The sequence below is a fragment of the Daphnia carinata genome, unplaced genomic scaffold (genome assembly GCF_022539665.2).
Source record: "Daphnia carinata strain CSIRO-1 unplaced genomic scaffold, CSIRO_AGI_Dcar_HiC_V3 NW_026452975.1, whole genome shotgun sequence".
Taxonomy (NCBI): Eukaryota; Metazoa; Arthropoda; class Branchiopoda; order Diplostraca; family Daphniidae; genus Daphnia; species Daphnia carinata.
The window spans coordinates 25,723-41,029 of NW_026712482.1; the positions used below are offsets into that span (position 1 = coordinate 25,723).

Below are 15,307 nucleotides of genomic sequence, written 5' to 3' on the forward strand. Positions count from 1 at the left end.
GCAGACCGAAGGGAGATTCTTTTTACTTAACATACACTTATGAACACCGTCACCGTGATGGTAGGATTCAGCGACCTGGCAAGGCTTGCAGGGTTCTTTAGTGGAAATGTTTTGTACGATACTCCATTCAGTGAACCAAATTCCTTCCTCGAAATAGAAGGGATGCCTCCAGTCATTGCGGTAAGTGAAGTATTGTAGAAAAGACCACGCTTCGTCATCCGTTAAGACATCCCAAAGGTTTCTTTCTGTACAAACTCCACACATTCCCATTTTGCAGCAATCTCCACTAAGCTAGTCTCCCATTGCGAAACGTTGCTGTATTGGCCTTAAATATGGATTGAGACAAAAGCTACCGACGTCAGGCCACTTGACTGCTGGCACGACCTCTAAGACCACACCATCACTCCAGTTAAACACGGCTTCAAAAACCATTATCAATCAATGTTCTTTACGTTTCACGTTTTCAATGAACCTGCCAGGAGTCGAACCTGGAATCTCCTGATCCGTAGTCAGGCGCGTTATCCATTGCGCCACACATCCACTGGCGAATGATGAGTGACTAGTTAAGAAACTTAACCAAGGGCCACAACAGGTGTTTAACAAATGGATAAGAAATTTATTTCCCCAATTCGTTTAAGCAAATTACTTGTGTTCTGAATGTTACTTTACCCAAAGTGAGACTGGCAGACCGAAGGGAGATTCTTTTTACTTAACATACACTTATGAACACCGTCACCGTGATGGTAGGATTCAGCGACCTGGCAAGGCTTGCAGGGTTCTTTAGTGGAAATGTTTTGTACGATACTCCATTCAGTGAACCAAATTCCTTCCTCGAAATAGAAGGGATGCCTCCAGTCATTGCGGTAAGTGAAGTATTGTAGAAAAGACCACGCTTCGTCATCCGTTAAGACATCCCAAAGGTTTCTTTCTGTACAAACTCCACACATTCCCATTTTGCAGCAATCTCCACTAAGCTAGTCTCCCACTTTGCGAAACGTTGCTGTATTGGCCTTAAATATGGATTGAGACAAAAGCTACCGACGTCAGGCCACTTGACTGCTGGCACGACCTCTAAGACCACACCATCACTCCAGTTAAACACGGCTTCAAAAACCATTATCAATCAATGTTCTTTACGTTTCACGTTTTCAATGAACCTGCCAGGGATCGAACCTGGAATCTCCTGATCCGTAGTCAGGCGCGTTATCCATTGCGCCACAAATCCACTGGCGAATGATGAGTGACTAGTTAAGAAACTTAACCAAGGGCCACAACAGGTGTTTAACAAATGGATAAGAAATTTATTTCCCCAATTCGTTTAAGCAAATTACTTGTGTTCTGAATGTTACTTTACCCAAAGTGAGACTGGCAGACCGAAGGGAGATTCTTTTTACTTAACATACACTTATGAACACCGTCACCGTGATGGTAGGATTCAGCGACCTGGCAAGGCTTGCAGGGTTCTTTAGTGGAAATGTTTTGTACGATACTCCATTCAGTGAACCAAATTCCTTCCTCGAAATAGAAGGGATGCCTCCAGTCATTGCGGTAAGTGAAGTATTGTAGAAAAGACCACGCTTCGTCATCCGTTAAGACATCCCAAAGGTTTCTTTCTGTACAAACTCCACACATTCCCATTTTGCAGCAATCTCCACTAAGCTAGTCTCCCACTTTGCGAAACGTTGCTGTATTGGCCTTAAATATGGATTGAGACAAAAGCTACCGACGTCAGGCCACTTGACTGCTGGCACGACCTCTAAGACCACACCATCACTCCAGTTAAACACGGCTTCAAAAACCATATCAATCAATGTTCTTTACGTTTCACGTTTTCAATGAACCTGCCAGGAGTCGAACCTGGAATCTCCTGATCCGTAGTCAGGCGCGTTATCCATTGCGCCACACATCCACTGGCGAATGATGAGTGACTAGTTAAGAAACTTAACCAAGGGCCACAACAGGTGTTTAACAAATGGATAAGAAATTTATTTCCCCAATTCGTTTAAGCAAATTACTTGTGTTCTGAATGTTACTTTACCCAAAGTGAGACTGGCAGACCGAAGGGAGATTCTTTTTACTTAACATACACTTATGAACACCGTCACCGTGATGGTAGGATTCAGCGACCTGGCAAGGCTTGCAGGGTTCTTTAGTGGAAATGTTTTGTACGATACTCCATTCAGTGAACCAAATTCCTTCCTCGAAATAGAAGGGATGCCTCCAGTCATTGCGGTAAGTGAAGTATTGTAGAAAAGACCACGCTTCGTCATCCGTTAAGACATCCCAAAGGTTTCTTTCTGTACAAACTCCACACATTCCCATTTTGCAGCAATCTCCACTAAGCTAGTCTCCCACTTTGCGAAACGTTGCTGTATTGGCCTTAAATATGGATTGAGACAAAAGCTACCGACGTCAGGCCACTTGACTGCTGGCACGACCTCTAAGACCACACCATCACTCCAGTTAAACACGGCTTCAAAAACCATTATCAATCAATGTTCTTTACGTTTCACGTTTTCAATGAACCTGCCAGGGATCGAACCTGGAATCTCATGATCCGTAGTCAGGCGCGTTATCCATTGCGCCACACATCCACTGGCGAATGATGAGTGACTAGTTAAGAAACTTAACCAAGGGCCACAACAGGTGTTTAACAAATGGATAAGAAATTTATTTCCCCAATTCGTTTAAGCAAATTACTTGTGTTCTGAATGTTACTTTACCCAAAGTGAGACTGGCAGACCGAAGGGAGATTCTTTTTACTTAACATACACTTATGAACACCGTCACCGTGATGGTAGGATTCAGCGACCTGGCAAGGCTTGCAGGGTTCTTTAGTGGAAATGTTTTGTACGATACTCCATTCAGTGAACCAAATTCCTTCCTCGAAATAGAAGGGATGCCTCCAGTCATTGCGGTAAGTGAAGTATTGTAGAAAAGACCACGCTTCGTCATCCGTTAAGACATCCCAAAGGTTTCTTTCTGTACAAACTCCACACATTCCCATTTTGCAGCAATCTCCACTAAGCTAGTCTCCCACTTTGCGAAACGTTGCTGTATTGGCCTTAAATATGGATTGAGACAAAAGCTACCGACGTCAGGCCACTTGACTGCTGGCACGACCTCTAAGACCACACCATCACTCCAGTTAAACACGGCTTCAAAAACCATTATCAATCAATGTTCTTTACGTTTCACGTTTTCAATGAACGTGCCAGGGATCGAACCTGGAATCTCCTGCTCCGTAGGCAGGCGCCTTATCCATTGGGTGTGATGAGGACATATACCGAAGAACGCCACCAATTAGTTAGCTTAGCTAATTAATAGATTCCAGCCTTGGATGATTCCACGGCGAACTAGTATCAAACAGTTCTTCATCCTCACGGAGCCTTCCCACGCCAAACCAGTATCAGTCAGCTCTTCACCTCTACGATCAGTTCGTCTTCACGTGATCATTGACGTCAAGAGTGACCTCATATTAACTGATAAAAGCTGTGACAAGAAGGGGGCTCGGGGTCTGAGTTTAGTGCGTTATAGTACAGTGTGTGTCTGTGTCCAGAGCGTTGAAGTGTAGTAGAGTTTTAGAGAATCTTACATTACACCTGTGATTAGTCTTGTTAGTCTTGTGAAAATACACTTAGTAATTAGTAAGCCGAGTTGAAAGTCATTTACAAGTTAAACATTACATTTGGTGAACGTGTCCAGTTTTGAACTTTGTTCAAATCCGACGACCCCGGACTCCTGCCCAGCAGCAGACCAGCAGGTCTACCCACTTAAACATCGCAGACGACCGGAAATCGTCTAGAACTCCCCGCTACAAGGGTAAGTCACCTAAATGTCATCTGACAACTTAGCAATAGATATATACAAGCCGTCAGCCCCAGTAGAAGAAACTGTAGAAGTAAAAGATCGTCCTACAAGACGAAGCGTAGTAGATACTAAGCGTACAACCCAAAAAGTATATCCCAGTTTAGAAAACGAGCAGAAGAGTGAAATAGCAGAAGTTCGTATTGTACCTTTTCAAAAAAGAACTAGAAGCGCTGAAAGTAGCCCAAGGGACAGCGACGAGGAGAAACAATTAACGAAATATCATTCTACAGAGAATCTACCCAGTAAAAAGAGAAATAAGCTAGTAGAGGAGAGGGATATTCTAAAAACTGCACTAATAGAGATTCATCAAACAATTAATCAGTATAAATTAGAACTAGAAGCAGCTAAAGATAAAGCAACAACCAAACAGCTAAAAACACGCCTAAAAGATAAAGACTTAGAGTATAAATTAATTTCGGAAAAACTAATCGCGGCTGAAACAAAAATACAAGAGCTTGAAAATCAAGGTTTAGCCTTACTACAGACAGCTACTATCCAGCAACAAACCATCGAATATCAAGCAACCAGCTTAACCCAACAGTTAGAGCAAACGCAAGGAGAAAAAACCAACCTAATAACCACCCTAGTAAAAAAGACCCAGGACGTTCAAATCTTAGAATCAACCATAAGAAAAGTAGAAACCGAACACACATCAGTTAAAACCAAGTTAATTAAGGACAAGAAAAAGCTTCAACAGGAATTAGAGAAATTGAAAGAAAGGGAAAGCCAACTAATTGGAGAAGGAACAACCTTATTGAATAAATACAGTAACATCCAAATAGAATTCGAGAAACTACAATTAAGTTACAAAGCTCTTGAAACAAAAAGCATTGATCAGGAAAAAGAAATTAACGCCTTACAGGTAGAACATAAGAAATTAATAGTACATATAACAGATAAGAATCAGGAAATTTCGCATCTAAACGATACAATAAAAACCAAACAGGCAGAGTTGGAATTTCTAAGACAGGAACAAATTGACCAGACAAGCAAATTTGTTAACCTACAAACAGAAAACAATCAACTTAAGCACAATTTGAACATTAGCCAGATTAACGAAACAACCTTACACGATAAGCAAACTAAGCAAACAATAGAAATATCAACGTTACAAACGGCTAATCAGTCGTTAGAAGAAAAGTTTAGAAGGCTACAACAAACAATCGCGAGTGCCGCAAGCACAAACGAGTTGGAGATAGCACAACACACCCTGGCCATACAGAATAGGAAAATCGTGTCATTGGAAAACGAATTAACGGAACTAGGACAAGCACTCCAGTTAGCGAAACAGGCAGCGGAGCGAGCAGCTAAACTAGATACCGAAAACAATTATCTTAAAGGAAGCATAGAACAACTAAATAAAAACAACCTGACACTCTTAGAACAACTAGCACAACCGGCTATCGAAACCGATACAACTAACGAAACACCAAGAATGACAGCAAACGATGATATACGAGCATTAGCAGTAGCCATTACACGTAGAGACGAAACACAGAACATTCCTATTTATAGTGGCAATGTGAACGACCAACCGATAGGAGTATGGTTAAGAGATGCGGAGGCAATAGCAACGATTCACGAATGGCCGAGGGAATCCACCAAAAAGATTTTAGCCACAAGGTTAAAGGGGACAGCATTGCAATGGCATATCGATAGACTACGGGTAGCACCGAGAGAATCGTATAGCGATTGGCGGAATGCATTAAAGGAACATTTCAAACATCCCGCGGATAAAGCCAAACAGAAATCGAAACTACTGTCAGTAAAACAATCACCTAACCAACCCGTTAGACATTTTATTGATAAAATAACACAGGCATATAGTGCGATCTACAAGGAAGGCGATGAGGAACAAGCAGAAAGCGCTGAACTAACAGCTCTTAAAGATGATACACTAATCAAAATGTTACTAGATGGATTGCTGCCAACCATCAAGACAATTCTATTCCATAATAAATACCCTAGCACCCCAAACTGGCAAAATTTCAAACAAGCAGCGTTAGAGTCAGAAGAAATCGCCTACAACACACAGGCACTAGAACTAAAACCGATATTCAAATTTGAAGCACCGAAACCGACTAGAGATATAGAAGCTGAATTAACTCAAACAAAACTGGAATTAGAAGAGTTAAAAAACAACCTAACGAAATTAAATCTGTCAGGTACAGCGTCGAAATCGGGACAAGATTGGTCCGTAAACAATATTGACACCTATAAGCAAGGTAGGGATTCGTCAAGATATAATAACGTTAAATGGGAAGATCGACAGCGATCTAGGGATAATTCGTATAGTAGAGACCGTAGAGATCACTCTTACAACCGTAACAGATCGTACGACAGGAACCGGTCCGAGTCGCGTGAACGGTCATACGGTAAAGAACGATACCAGGACAAGAGGTATCAGAATAGGGAGAGACTCGATTCTCGGACAAGGCGTTACGACGAGCGTCCAAGATCCAAGAGCCCTCACCCATCGGCAGAGCTAGCGAGAAAACAAAGATTAAGTGGTAATAACAGAGAAAACACTGTTACTTGTCATAGATGTCTCAACACAGGACATATAGCGAAAGATTGTCGGACCAAAAATCCGAGAAGGTTCCAATCAAAAACAGAATAGGAAAGATTAAACAAACATGTAGATTAATTAGGATACCCGTGGAATTTAGTAATCAGAAAGCACAAGCTTTAATCGACACAGGTGCAGCAGCTAGTATTATTTCATCTGAGAGATTTGCCTTATTACCTCATAAAGCGATCGTAACTGAATTAGAAACTAAACCTAGTCAGTTGTTTGAATCTGCGTCAGGAAACATCATGCACCCATTGGGATGTTTCAAATTAAGTCTTAAATTAACACCAAATTGCAGACTAGAGCATGACTTCTTCGTGTTGCCTGAAACACAAGAAGGATGTATTTTAGGACTAGATTTCTTCAAAAAGTACAAAACAAAATTAGATATAGCTAATAAAACACTAACATTATCTGTAAACGGAGTAGAATCTGTAATTAGCCTTAAGAAAATTAATATACCTATATATAGCATTAAGGAAAGCCAAACAGTAACCTTTGAACTGTCACACCTGAAAGGGAAAGACAGACTAGAAATGGAGCAAGTATTACATAACCACAAATCAGTTTTCGCATCCCAGTTGATAGAACTAGGACGAACAAATGTACTCAAGCATAAGATAGTAACTACGGGAAACCCAAAAATGAGAGGAACCTATAGAATGCCAGCAGCTATTAAACCGATAGCTAAGCAGCAAATCGAAGAAATGTTGAAATACAACATCATCCGAGAAAGCCATAGCGCTTTTAGGGCATCAATAGTGATGGTAAAGAAGAAATCAGGAGAACTACGATTTTGCGTAGACTATAGGGACTTAAACGCAGTGACAGTCAAGGATCGGTATCCTCTACCACGAATAGACGATACATTGAACTTGCTACACGGAGCGAAATTTTTCTCAACACTCGATTTGTTCAGTGGGTACTGGCAAATCGAGATAGCTGAGGAAGATATTCATAAAACCGCATTTACAGCAGAAATGGGACACTTTGAGTATATAAGGATGCCGTTTGGTCTATGCAACGCGCCGAGCACGTTCCAGAGGACAATGGAAATTGTTCTTCGAACGTTAATTGGCAAGTGCGTAATGGTATATATTGATGACATCATTGTATACAGCACCAGCATGGCCAAACACGTACAGCATCTGACCTCGACGTTTCGCCTTTTACAAGCAAATGGACTTAAAGTCAAAATTCAAAAGTGCAAATTTGCAGCTAACGCGGTAGAATATCTTGGGCACATAGTGTCACAAAAAGGAGTCATGGTAGACCCAAACAAGATAAAAGTGGTAAAAAAGTATCCGGCACCAAAAAACCCGGACCAAGTCAGAGCATTCCTAGGACTCGCAAATTACTATAGACGGTTCATAGATCAGTTCGCCAACAAAGTCCATGTACTAACACGGCTCACGAGGAGCACAGTACCATGGCAATGGGGGCAGGAGGAAACAAGCGCTTTTGAAGGCATCAAGGAATGTTTATGTTCCGCCCCTACCCTCGCATATCCTGATTTCGCGCGCCCTTTCATCTTACACACGGATGCGTGCGGGTATGGAGTAGGCGGAATCCTCTCTCAGATGCCCCATCCAAATGCCAACCCAGGGCCCAGTGAGGAATCAATAAATGATTCAAGAGTAATAGAAGAGTCGACAGACGAATGGAATAAGTCTCTAGAACACCCTATTGCATACACCTCTAAGCATCTAACTGATGTTCAACTAAAATGGTGTACCACAGAGAAGGAAGCGTATGCGATTATTCACTCAGTAAAAGCATTTTCTCATTACCTATACGGCACTAACTTTGTAATAGTGACCGACCATAGGCCTCTGCAATACATCCAAAAAGTCAGGGAGCCAACAGGAAGATTGGCCAGATGGTATCTTATTCTTGCAACAATTTGAGATGGAAATTCAGTATAGGCCTGGTAAACTGCACCAAAATGCTGACGCATTGAGCAGAATACCGGTTAATATTGTAGTATCACAGCAAGTCGTAGCTGACGACTGGCTAATTGCTCAGCAAGAAGATACCTTTTGCAAAGAAGTAGTAAAAAACTTAGAGAAGGCAAACAAGGATGCAGAAGACGAATTTCGATATTTACCTAGCGGACTTTTAACCACAGCTAGGGGAAAAATCGTAGTACCGGCGACGCTACGAAAAGAGGTTATGGAGCAATATCACGACCACAAATTGGCTGGTCACCTAGGAATAACAAAAACGACCGCAAACATTAGTAATAAATACTTTTGGCCAAAGATGGCTAACGATATAAAAACTCACGTACTTAACTGCTTAACCTGTGCGAAAAGAAAAATTTCTGGATCTTGTAAAGCTGCACTCCAACCAATCCCTGTTACAGACTACGTCTGGCAACGATTGGCCATGGATATTGTAGGCCCAGTTCCAGAAAGTGAGAAAGGAAATAAATATATCTTAGTAATCATGGAGTACACAACGAGATATATTATAGCACTTGCGCTTAAGGAAGTTTCCGCCCAGACTATCATTCGCAAGTTTATTAAGCACATTGTAAACAACGAAGGGTTACCCTCGCAGATCCTAACGGATCGAGGTTCGAACTTCCAATCGCAAGCAATGGCTGAATTGTGTAAACAGCTAGGTGTGAAACAGTTAAGAACTACAGCATACCACCCGCAAACAGATGGTGCTGTTGAGAGATTTAATAGGACATTAGGGGACATGTTAACAGCCCATGTCGCTCATAACCCTGCCTTGTGGGATGAGCACCTCGACTATGTAGTCGCGGCTTACAACCGGACGCCTCACTCGAGCACCGGTGAAACCCCTTTTTACCTATTAAAAGGCAGAGATGCATTAGAACCATCGGACTTAAGACCTCCGATGAGAAATAGGCTTCTAGAGGATCAAAACAACATTTATACGCAACAATGGCACGAAGCTTTAGAATTAGCCAAAAGTAAGCTAATCGTAGCACAGTCAAGACAAAAGGTGAATTACGATCGTTCATCGAAGGAATGCTCGTTTGAGCCAGGAGACTTAGTGCTATTGAAAGAAATGAAGCCACAAACAGGTAAATTTTATATGCGTTGGGATGGACCTTTCACTATCGTAGATAAGTTGTCTGATTTGAATTACCTAATCAGGAGAACAACAGAAAACCATACTATGGTTGTGCATGTGAATCGCCTCAAGAAATGGAAAAGCAAGGAAGACGCGGAAAACGTAACTAAAGAAAGGGAAGAAGGTAACAGCGTAGAACGTAACCCTAGGAGGGAATCAGAAAACGAAGAAAGAGAAACACAGAGTGAGATAGAAATTGAAAGTAGGGAAAGGGAATTGAGTATCCAATGTCAAGGAGAGACAGCAGCAACCGCTGTAAGACAAGCAACAGAAGGGGAAGATAGCAATCGGCAAGAAACAGCACAGTTACCGACCGAAAGCGGTAAAGCACAAATTAAGCAACCTAGAGTGAGACGGAAAAGGCAGGATGATATCGGAATACCTGTTAGAAGATCGCTAAGACAAGCAATCAAACAGCCACAAAGACTCATTACGGAAATGTAATTACAGATGAGGAACGTTATTGCAACTATCGTCTTCATTATAGCTGTAGGAATAACCCACTCAATAACCATCGACACCTGCAACTGCTCACAACCAGTAATTAAAGGTATTTTAGATTTAGACGATCCCGACTACTGTTCACACCCTGAACCAGTAGAAATTCCAACTAAAATCAATTACCGATTCCTAACCAAAAACAAAGAACCCATAACATGGGAAGGGTACGCATGCACCCAGTGGTTATCAACCAAAGAAATATCCACTAATTTCCTTTTAAGTCATGACACTATTTTTAAGAAGCAAATTTTAAAAGTTAGTGCTAATGAATGCTGAACACGGCACAGTATCCAAATACATGCGTGAATAGCCCGATGGTAAAGGACGGAAAAACATTTAAATACCTCCAGGAGCCTGAGGGAGAAGGTCACTGGATGACAACACAGGTCTACACAACTAAGAATTGTGTAACTCAAATAGTTCAGTTATCAAAGGATTGTCACGATTGCCCAGTAAAGTCACCGTTTGGTATAATAGCGAATTCTAGTAAGGCAGAATTTTCGAATCATAATGAACTAACGATCGTTTGGAAAGCACCAGATGCAAAAGAGCCCACCTGTGAAATAAATTCGGTATTTCAAGGTAGAGGTAACTTAACGAAAAGTAAGAAACAAAATAGGATAGAAGATCATGCAGCTCAGTTAGAATTTATCATATCTGCTAACAAAACGCAAATCTGCACGAACATAACCGTCTATCCGGTAATCGGGTTACCCGATTCCTACATAGATATTATAGAAACCCCTAAGCGACAGAAAAGAAGCTATGATAGAGAAGTGATAGGATTATTAATGTTAGCTAGCGATCCTAGTCGTTGTTTGGCGTACATGCCACGCAGTGGAAAATTCTCGACCCCAACTTGTGCATTCGACACCACCCTGTCAATTGAAAAAGAAACGCAGAAGGTGATAACCAACGGTCAAGCTTTCAAATTTCTTGCTAATGGAATGGTAATGCAAAGCTATCTCGAGCATTGCATTCACCAATTTACAGAAAACAACACGGGAGTCAAGAAATGCGGTAGTAGTTTAGATGAACTAAATAACCCGACGGATGTATGGTCATTAGAACCCAACCCGATGACATTTGGATTAGTTCCTTTCCATATGATTCAAGCTCACACAGGTAATTGCTTAACCGTAAACATAACACTGGATTATCCTGTAACTGTTACACCGTGTGAGAATGGTAACGTGAACCAAATATGGTTACTAGAAATTCTAGAATCATCCAATGAGGCAATAGATGGGGAAATACAAGAACAAAGAGGGCCACAAGTAACTAGATGGGATAGGAATCGCACACGCAAGTTCGACAAAATGAGTGACCACATACCGTTTAATCCACCAACTTTATACGGTAAAATTCAGCCCACCACCAATTTGGATTACTGTCTAACTATATCGGAACAACAGACTCTCACGTTACTGTTTTGTAACCAAAGTAGCTCTATCGAAGGTTACCCTAAACAGGATTTCGGCTACGTAAATGGGAAACTAAGAATTCTCACAACCAACACTTGTGTTACGCCGATGACGGCGCAGTCATGCGACAGTGAATTTAGTAATAGAATGTTATGGAACTACAATGAGATTGACAGGCAATTTGCCTTAAAGGACAATCCATTTTGTCTAGTCCCATTTTACGAAGACAAGACGGTGCGAGCACTTCCCTGCGATTCCTCACAAAAGTTGCAAGAATGGATTTTCCAAAGAACCCTTGCAACCCCATTTTTTCCAATGGACAGAATAGAAGAGGTAACTACCATTTCGAATAGAAGGGAAGAGAGAAACAAAAGAAGACAAGAAAGGTTAATTGAACTAAATGATTCTGGTGAAGTTTTGAACACCAAAGGCAACGAGACAAAAACTCAATTAACAGATAGCGTTAGGACGTTGCTAGACATTGAAAATCGCCAGTACATTGAAGGGCAGGCGATCAAACACGAATCACAATTGGCCAACGAAGTCCGTCAATTATATTGCAAAATTACTTCACTACAGCGTAATCAAGCTATGGTTTTAGCACAAACAAATGGACTGCTTGCAGCCCGTGCACTAAATCTAGATACATGTAGTAGAATAACCGGAAACGGCAAAAGTTTAATTTTACAGAAATGTGAAATTGTACCTGTAAAAATGGCCGCTGTACAAACACAGTGCGGCTATCAGCCATTTTTTCAGGCAGACCCGAAAACCAATTTCACTGTTGGAAAGGATGGTTGGTCACTTCATCCTTTCCAGGATTGTTTCTGGAACGGTCAATATGTAAATTTCAACGATAAAACCTATACATGGATAAATGGAGAATGGAAACTCCAAGAACCATCAATTCATGTGGTAAAACTAAAATTGATTACAGCATTTGAGGAATTACCTCTAAAAACGTACGATTATTTGCCTCAGCATCATTCGATGTATGAGCCAAATAACGTAGAACAATTAAATGTTTTAACGGAATTAATTGGTAGAGTGCAACTATCTAATACTAATTCACTTTCTGGATTAGTCTTAGATAACAAGGCCCAGGTTGATTTCTGGGATATATCCAATTGGGTTTCCATATTTAAGTATGGAATACTAGCAGTGAGTGTAATAGCTGTAACAATCTTGATTGGATATGTCTGCATTGCATTTATACCATTTGCTACAATCTTCAATTTGTGTAAAAAGAAAAATAACACTAACAATCACGAGCAAGAAATTCCCATGCTGTCACATATCCATAATGATACAGCCTCATTGCACCCCAAAAATGAAATTTGTAACCACAAGTAGAAACAAATTTATATGCGATGTTAAACGTAAAATTTGTAGCATCTATGTAACTAATAAACCTACCTATCATTTGTACCTAGCCAAACCTAAAAAAAAAAAAAAAAAAAAAAAAAAAACGTCCATAGACAACCAACCTTTAAAGTTGTGTATTCTACTGGAAATACAAGGAACTAACCAGCATAAGATCGGTGCCAATCAAAAGCCGACGGAGAAGACGGTGTACGTTCTGCATTGCCACTGAGTGATGGAATTCTTCCTGCAATTGTTCATTGAAGAAGAGCGATGAACGACAGTTGCGGTGATAGATATCCTCACCAGACTCGAGCCACCAGAGCAATCGTGCAAACCGGACCGGGTAAATGTCGCGGTAGCGAGCATAACCTGGAAACTGACTGGAAAAAGAATAAACAAGTCAAATGGAATGCTAAGAAAAGAACCAATTTGCGACTTACACATAATAGCGGTCGGTGGAACTGACTCGTCGGAACCCGAAGTCAAGGAGGACAATTTTCAACACTCATCGATGGCCGATAGGAATTGAAGAACAGTTCTCGATCAGTGGGAAGAAATCTTCGGAAGAGCAAATGAGGCTTGTGATACGCTATAACTTCGAAAATCCACAAAGCAGTATCAACGGCAGCACGATGAGACACAACGCATGTAAAATCAAACTCCATCATGCACAAGGGAGCTCGACGAAGGGCAAGAAACGAATGAAACACACCGGAACAAAAAGCAACAACTATAAGGTTCGCATCAAAAAAAAAAAAAAAAAAAAAAAAAAAAAAAAAAAAAAAAAAAAAATAATCCTTACCTATCCCCTCCACTATTCCACTCTCTTACTAACAAGAAATGTTTAGCAATTGTAATCCCTACGGAAGAAAGAAAAGAAGCAAATGCATAAATTAGAATTAGAAATTTTGTAGACCTATCTGTTTCATTATAACTTCCGTATACATAAATATATTCTCCAACCCTGTAACCCCAAAGGCAACTTCTGTAAAAAGGGAGGAATGTGATGAGGACATATACCGAAGAACGCCACCAATTAGTTAGCTTAGCTAATTAATAGATTCCAGCCTTGGATGATTCCACGGCGAACTAGTATCAAACAGTTCTTCATCCTCACGGAGCCTTCCCACGCCAAACCAGTATCAGTCAGCTCTTCACCTCTACGATCAGTTCGTCTTCACGTGATCATTGACGTCAAGAGTGACCTCATATTAACTGATAAAAGCTGTGACAAGAAGGGGCTCGGGGTCTGAGTTTAGTGCGTTATAGTACAGTGTGTGTCTGTGTCCAGAGCGTTGAAGTGTAGTAGAGTTTTTAGAGAATCTTACATTACACCTGTGATTAGTCTTGTTAGTCTTGTGAAAATACACTTAGTAATTAGTAAGCCGAGTTGAAAGTCATTTACAAGTTAAACATTACATGGGCCACACATCCACTGGCGAATGATGAGTGACTAGTTAAGAAACTTAACCAAGGGCCACAACAGGTGTTTAACAAATGGATAAGAAATTTATTTCCCCAATTCGTTTAAGCAAATTACTTGTGTTCTGAATGTTACTTTACCCAAAGTGAGACTGGCAGACCGAAAGGAGATTCTTTTTACTTAACATACACTTATGAACACCGTCACCGTGATGGTAGGATTCAGCGACCTGGCAAGGCTTGCAGGGTTCTTTAGTGGAAATGTTTTGTACGATACTCCATTCAGTGAACCAAATTCCTTCCTCGAAATAGAAGGGATGCCTCCAGTCATTGCGGTAAGTGAAGTATTGTAGAAAAGACCACGCTTCGTCATCCGTTAAGACATCCCAAAGGTTTCTTTCTGTACAAACTCCACACATTCCCATTTTGCAGCAATCTCCACTAAGCTAGTCTCCCACTTTGCGAAACGTTGCTGTATTGGCCTTAAATATGGATTGAGACAAAAGCTACCGACGTCAGGCCACTTGACTGCTGGCACGACCTCTAAGACCACACCATCACTCCAGTTAAACACGGCTTCAAAACCATTATCAATCAATGTTCTTTACGTTTCACGTTTTCAATGAGCCTGCCAGGAGTCGAACCTGGAATCTCCTGATCCGTAGTCAGGCGCGTTATCCATTGCGCCACAAATCCACTGGCGAATGATGAGTGACTAGTTAAGAAACTTAACCAAGGGCCACAACAGGTGTTTAACAAATGGATAAGAAATTTATTTCCCCAATTCGTTTAAGCAAATTACTTGTGTTCTGAATGTTACTTTACCCAAAGTGAGACTGGCAGACCGAAGGAGATTCTTTTTACTTAACATACACTTATGAACACCGTCACCGTGATGGTAGGATTCAGCGACCTGGCAAGGCTTGCAGGGTTCTTTAGTGGAAATGTTTTGTACGATACTCCATTCAGTGAACCAAATTCCTTCCTCGAAATAGAAGGGATGCCTCCAGTCATTGCGGTAAGTGAAGTATTGTAGAAAAGACCA

The 15,307-nt window shown here is 41.0% G+C and overlaps 1 protein-coding gene and 5 non-coding genes across 6 annotated transcripts; 1 reads left to right on the plus strand and 5 right to left on the minus strand.

The window, feature by feature from the left end:
• Positions 1 to 467: 467 nt before the first annotated feature.
• On the minus strand, positions 468 to 540 carry Trnar-acg (transfer RNA arginine (anticodon ACG)). Its single transcript has one exon. It is a non-coding gene; the product is annotated as a tRNA-Arg (tRNA).
• A 612-nt stretch (positions 541 to 1,152) lies between these two features.
• On the minus strand, positions 1,153 to 1,225 carry Trnar-acg (transfer RNA arginine (anticodon ACG)). Its single transcript has one exon. It is a non-coding gene; the product is annotated as a tRNA-Arg (tRNA).
• A 611-nt stretch (positions 1,226 to 1,836) lies between these two features.
• Trnar-acg (transfer RNA arginine (anticodon ACG)) lies at positions 1,837 to 1,909 on the minus strand. The gene has a single exon. It is a non-coding gene; the product is annotated as a tRNA-Arg (tRNA).
• Positions 1,910 to 2,521: 612 nt separating this feature from the next.
• Positions 2,522 to 2,594, minus strand: Trnar-acg (transfer RNA arginine (anticodon ACG)). The gene has a single exon. It is a non-coding gene; the product is annotated as a tRNA-Arg (tRNA).
• A 1,241-nt stretch (positions 2,595 to 3,835) lies between these two features.
• Positions 3,836 to 6,490, plus strand: LOC130686370 (myosin-J heavy chain-like). The gene has a single exon (XM_057509508.1). It carries the CDS (start codon positions 3,836 to 3,838, stop codon positions 6,488 to 6,490), a length of 2,655 nt encoding a protein of 884 aa, XP_057365491.1.
• Positions 6,491 to 14,885: 8,395 nt separating this feature from the next.
• On the minus strand, positions 14,886 to 14,958 carry Trnar-acg (transfer RNA arginine (anticodon ACG)). Its single transcript has one exon. It is a non-coding gene; the product is annotated as a tRNA-Arg (tRNA).
• Between the last annotated feature and the right edge of the window lie 349 nt (positions 14,959 to 15,307).

What these genes read in the sequence shown, in the direction of transcription:
- LOC130686370 (XM_057509508.1), top strand. Translation starts at nt 3,836, where the DNA reads ATGTCATCTGACAACTTAGCAATAGATATATACAAGCCGTCAGCCCCA.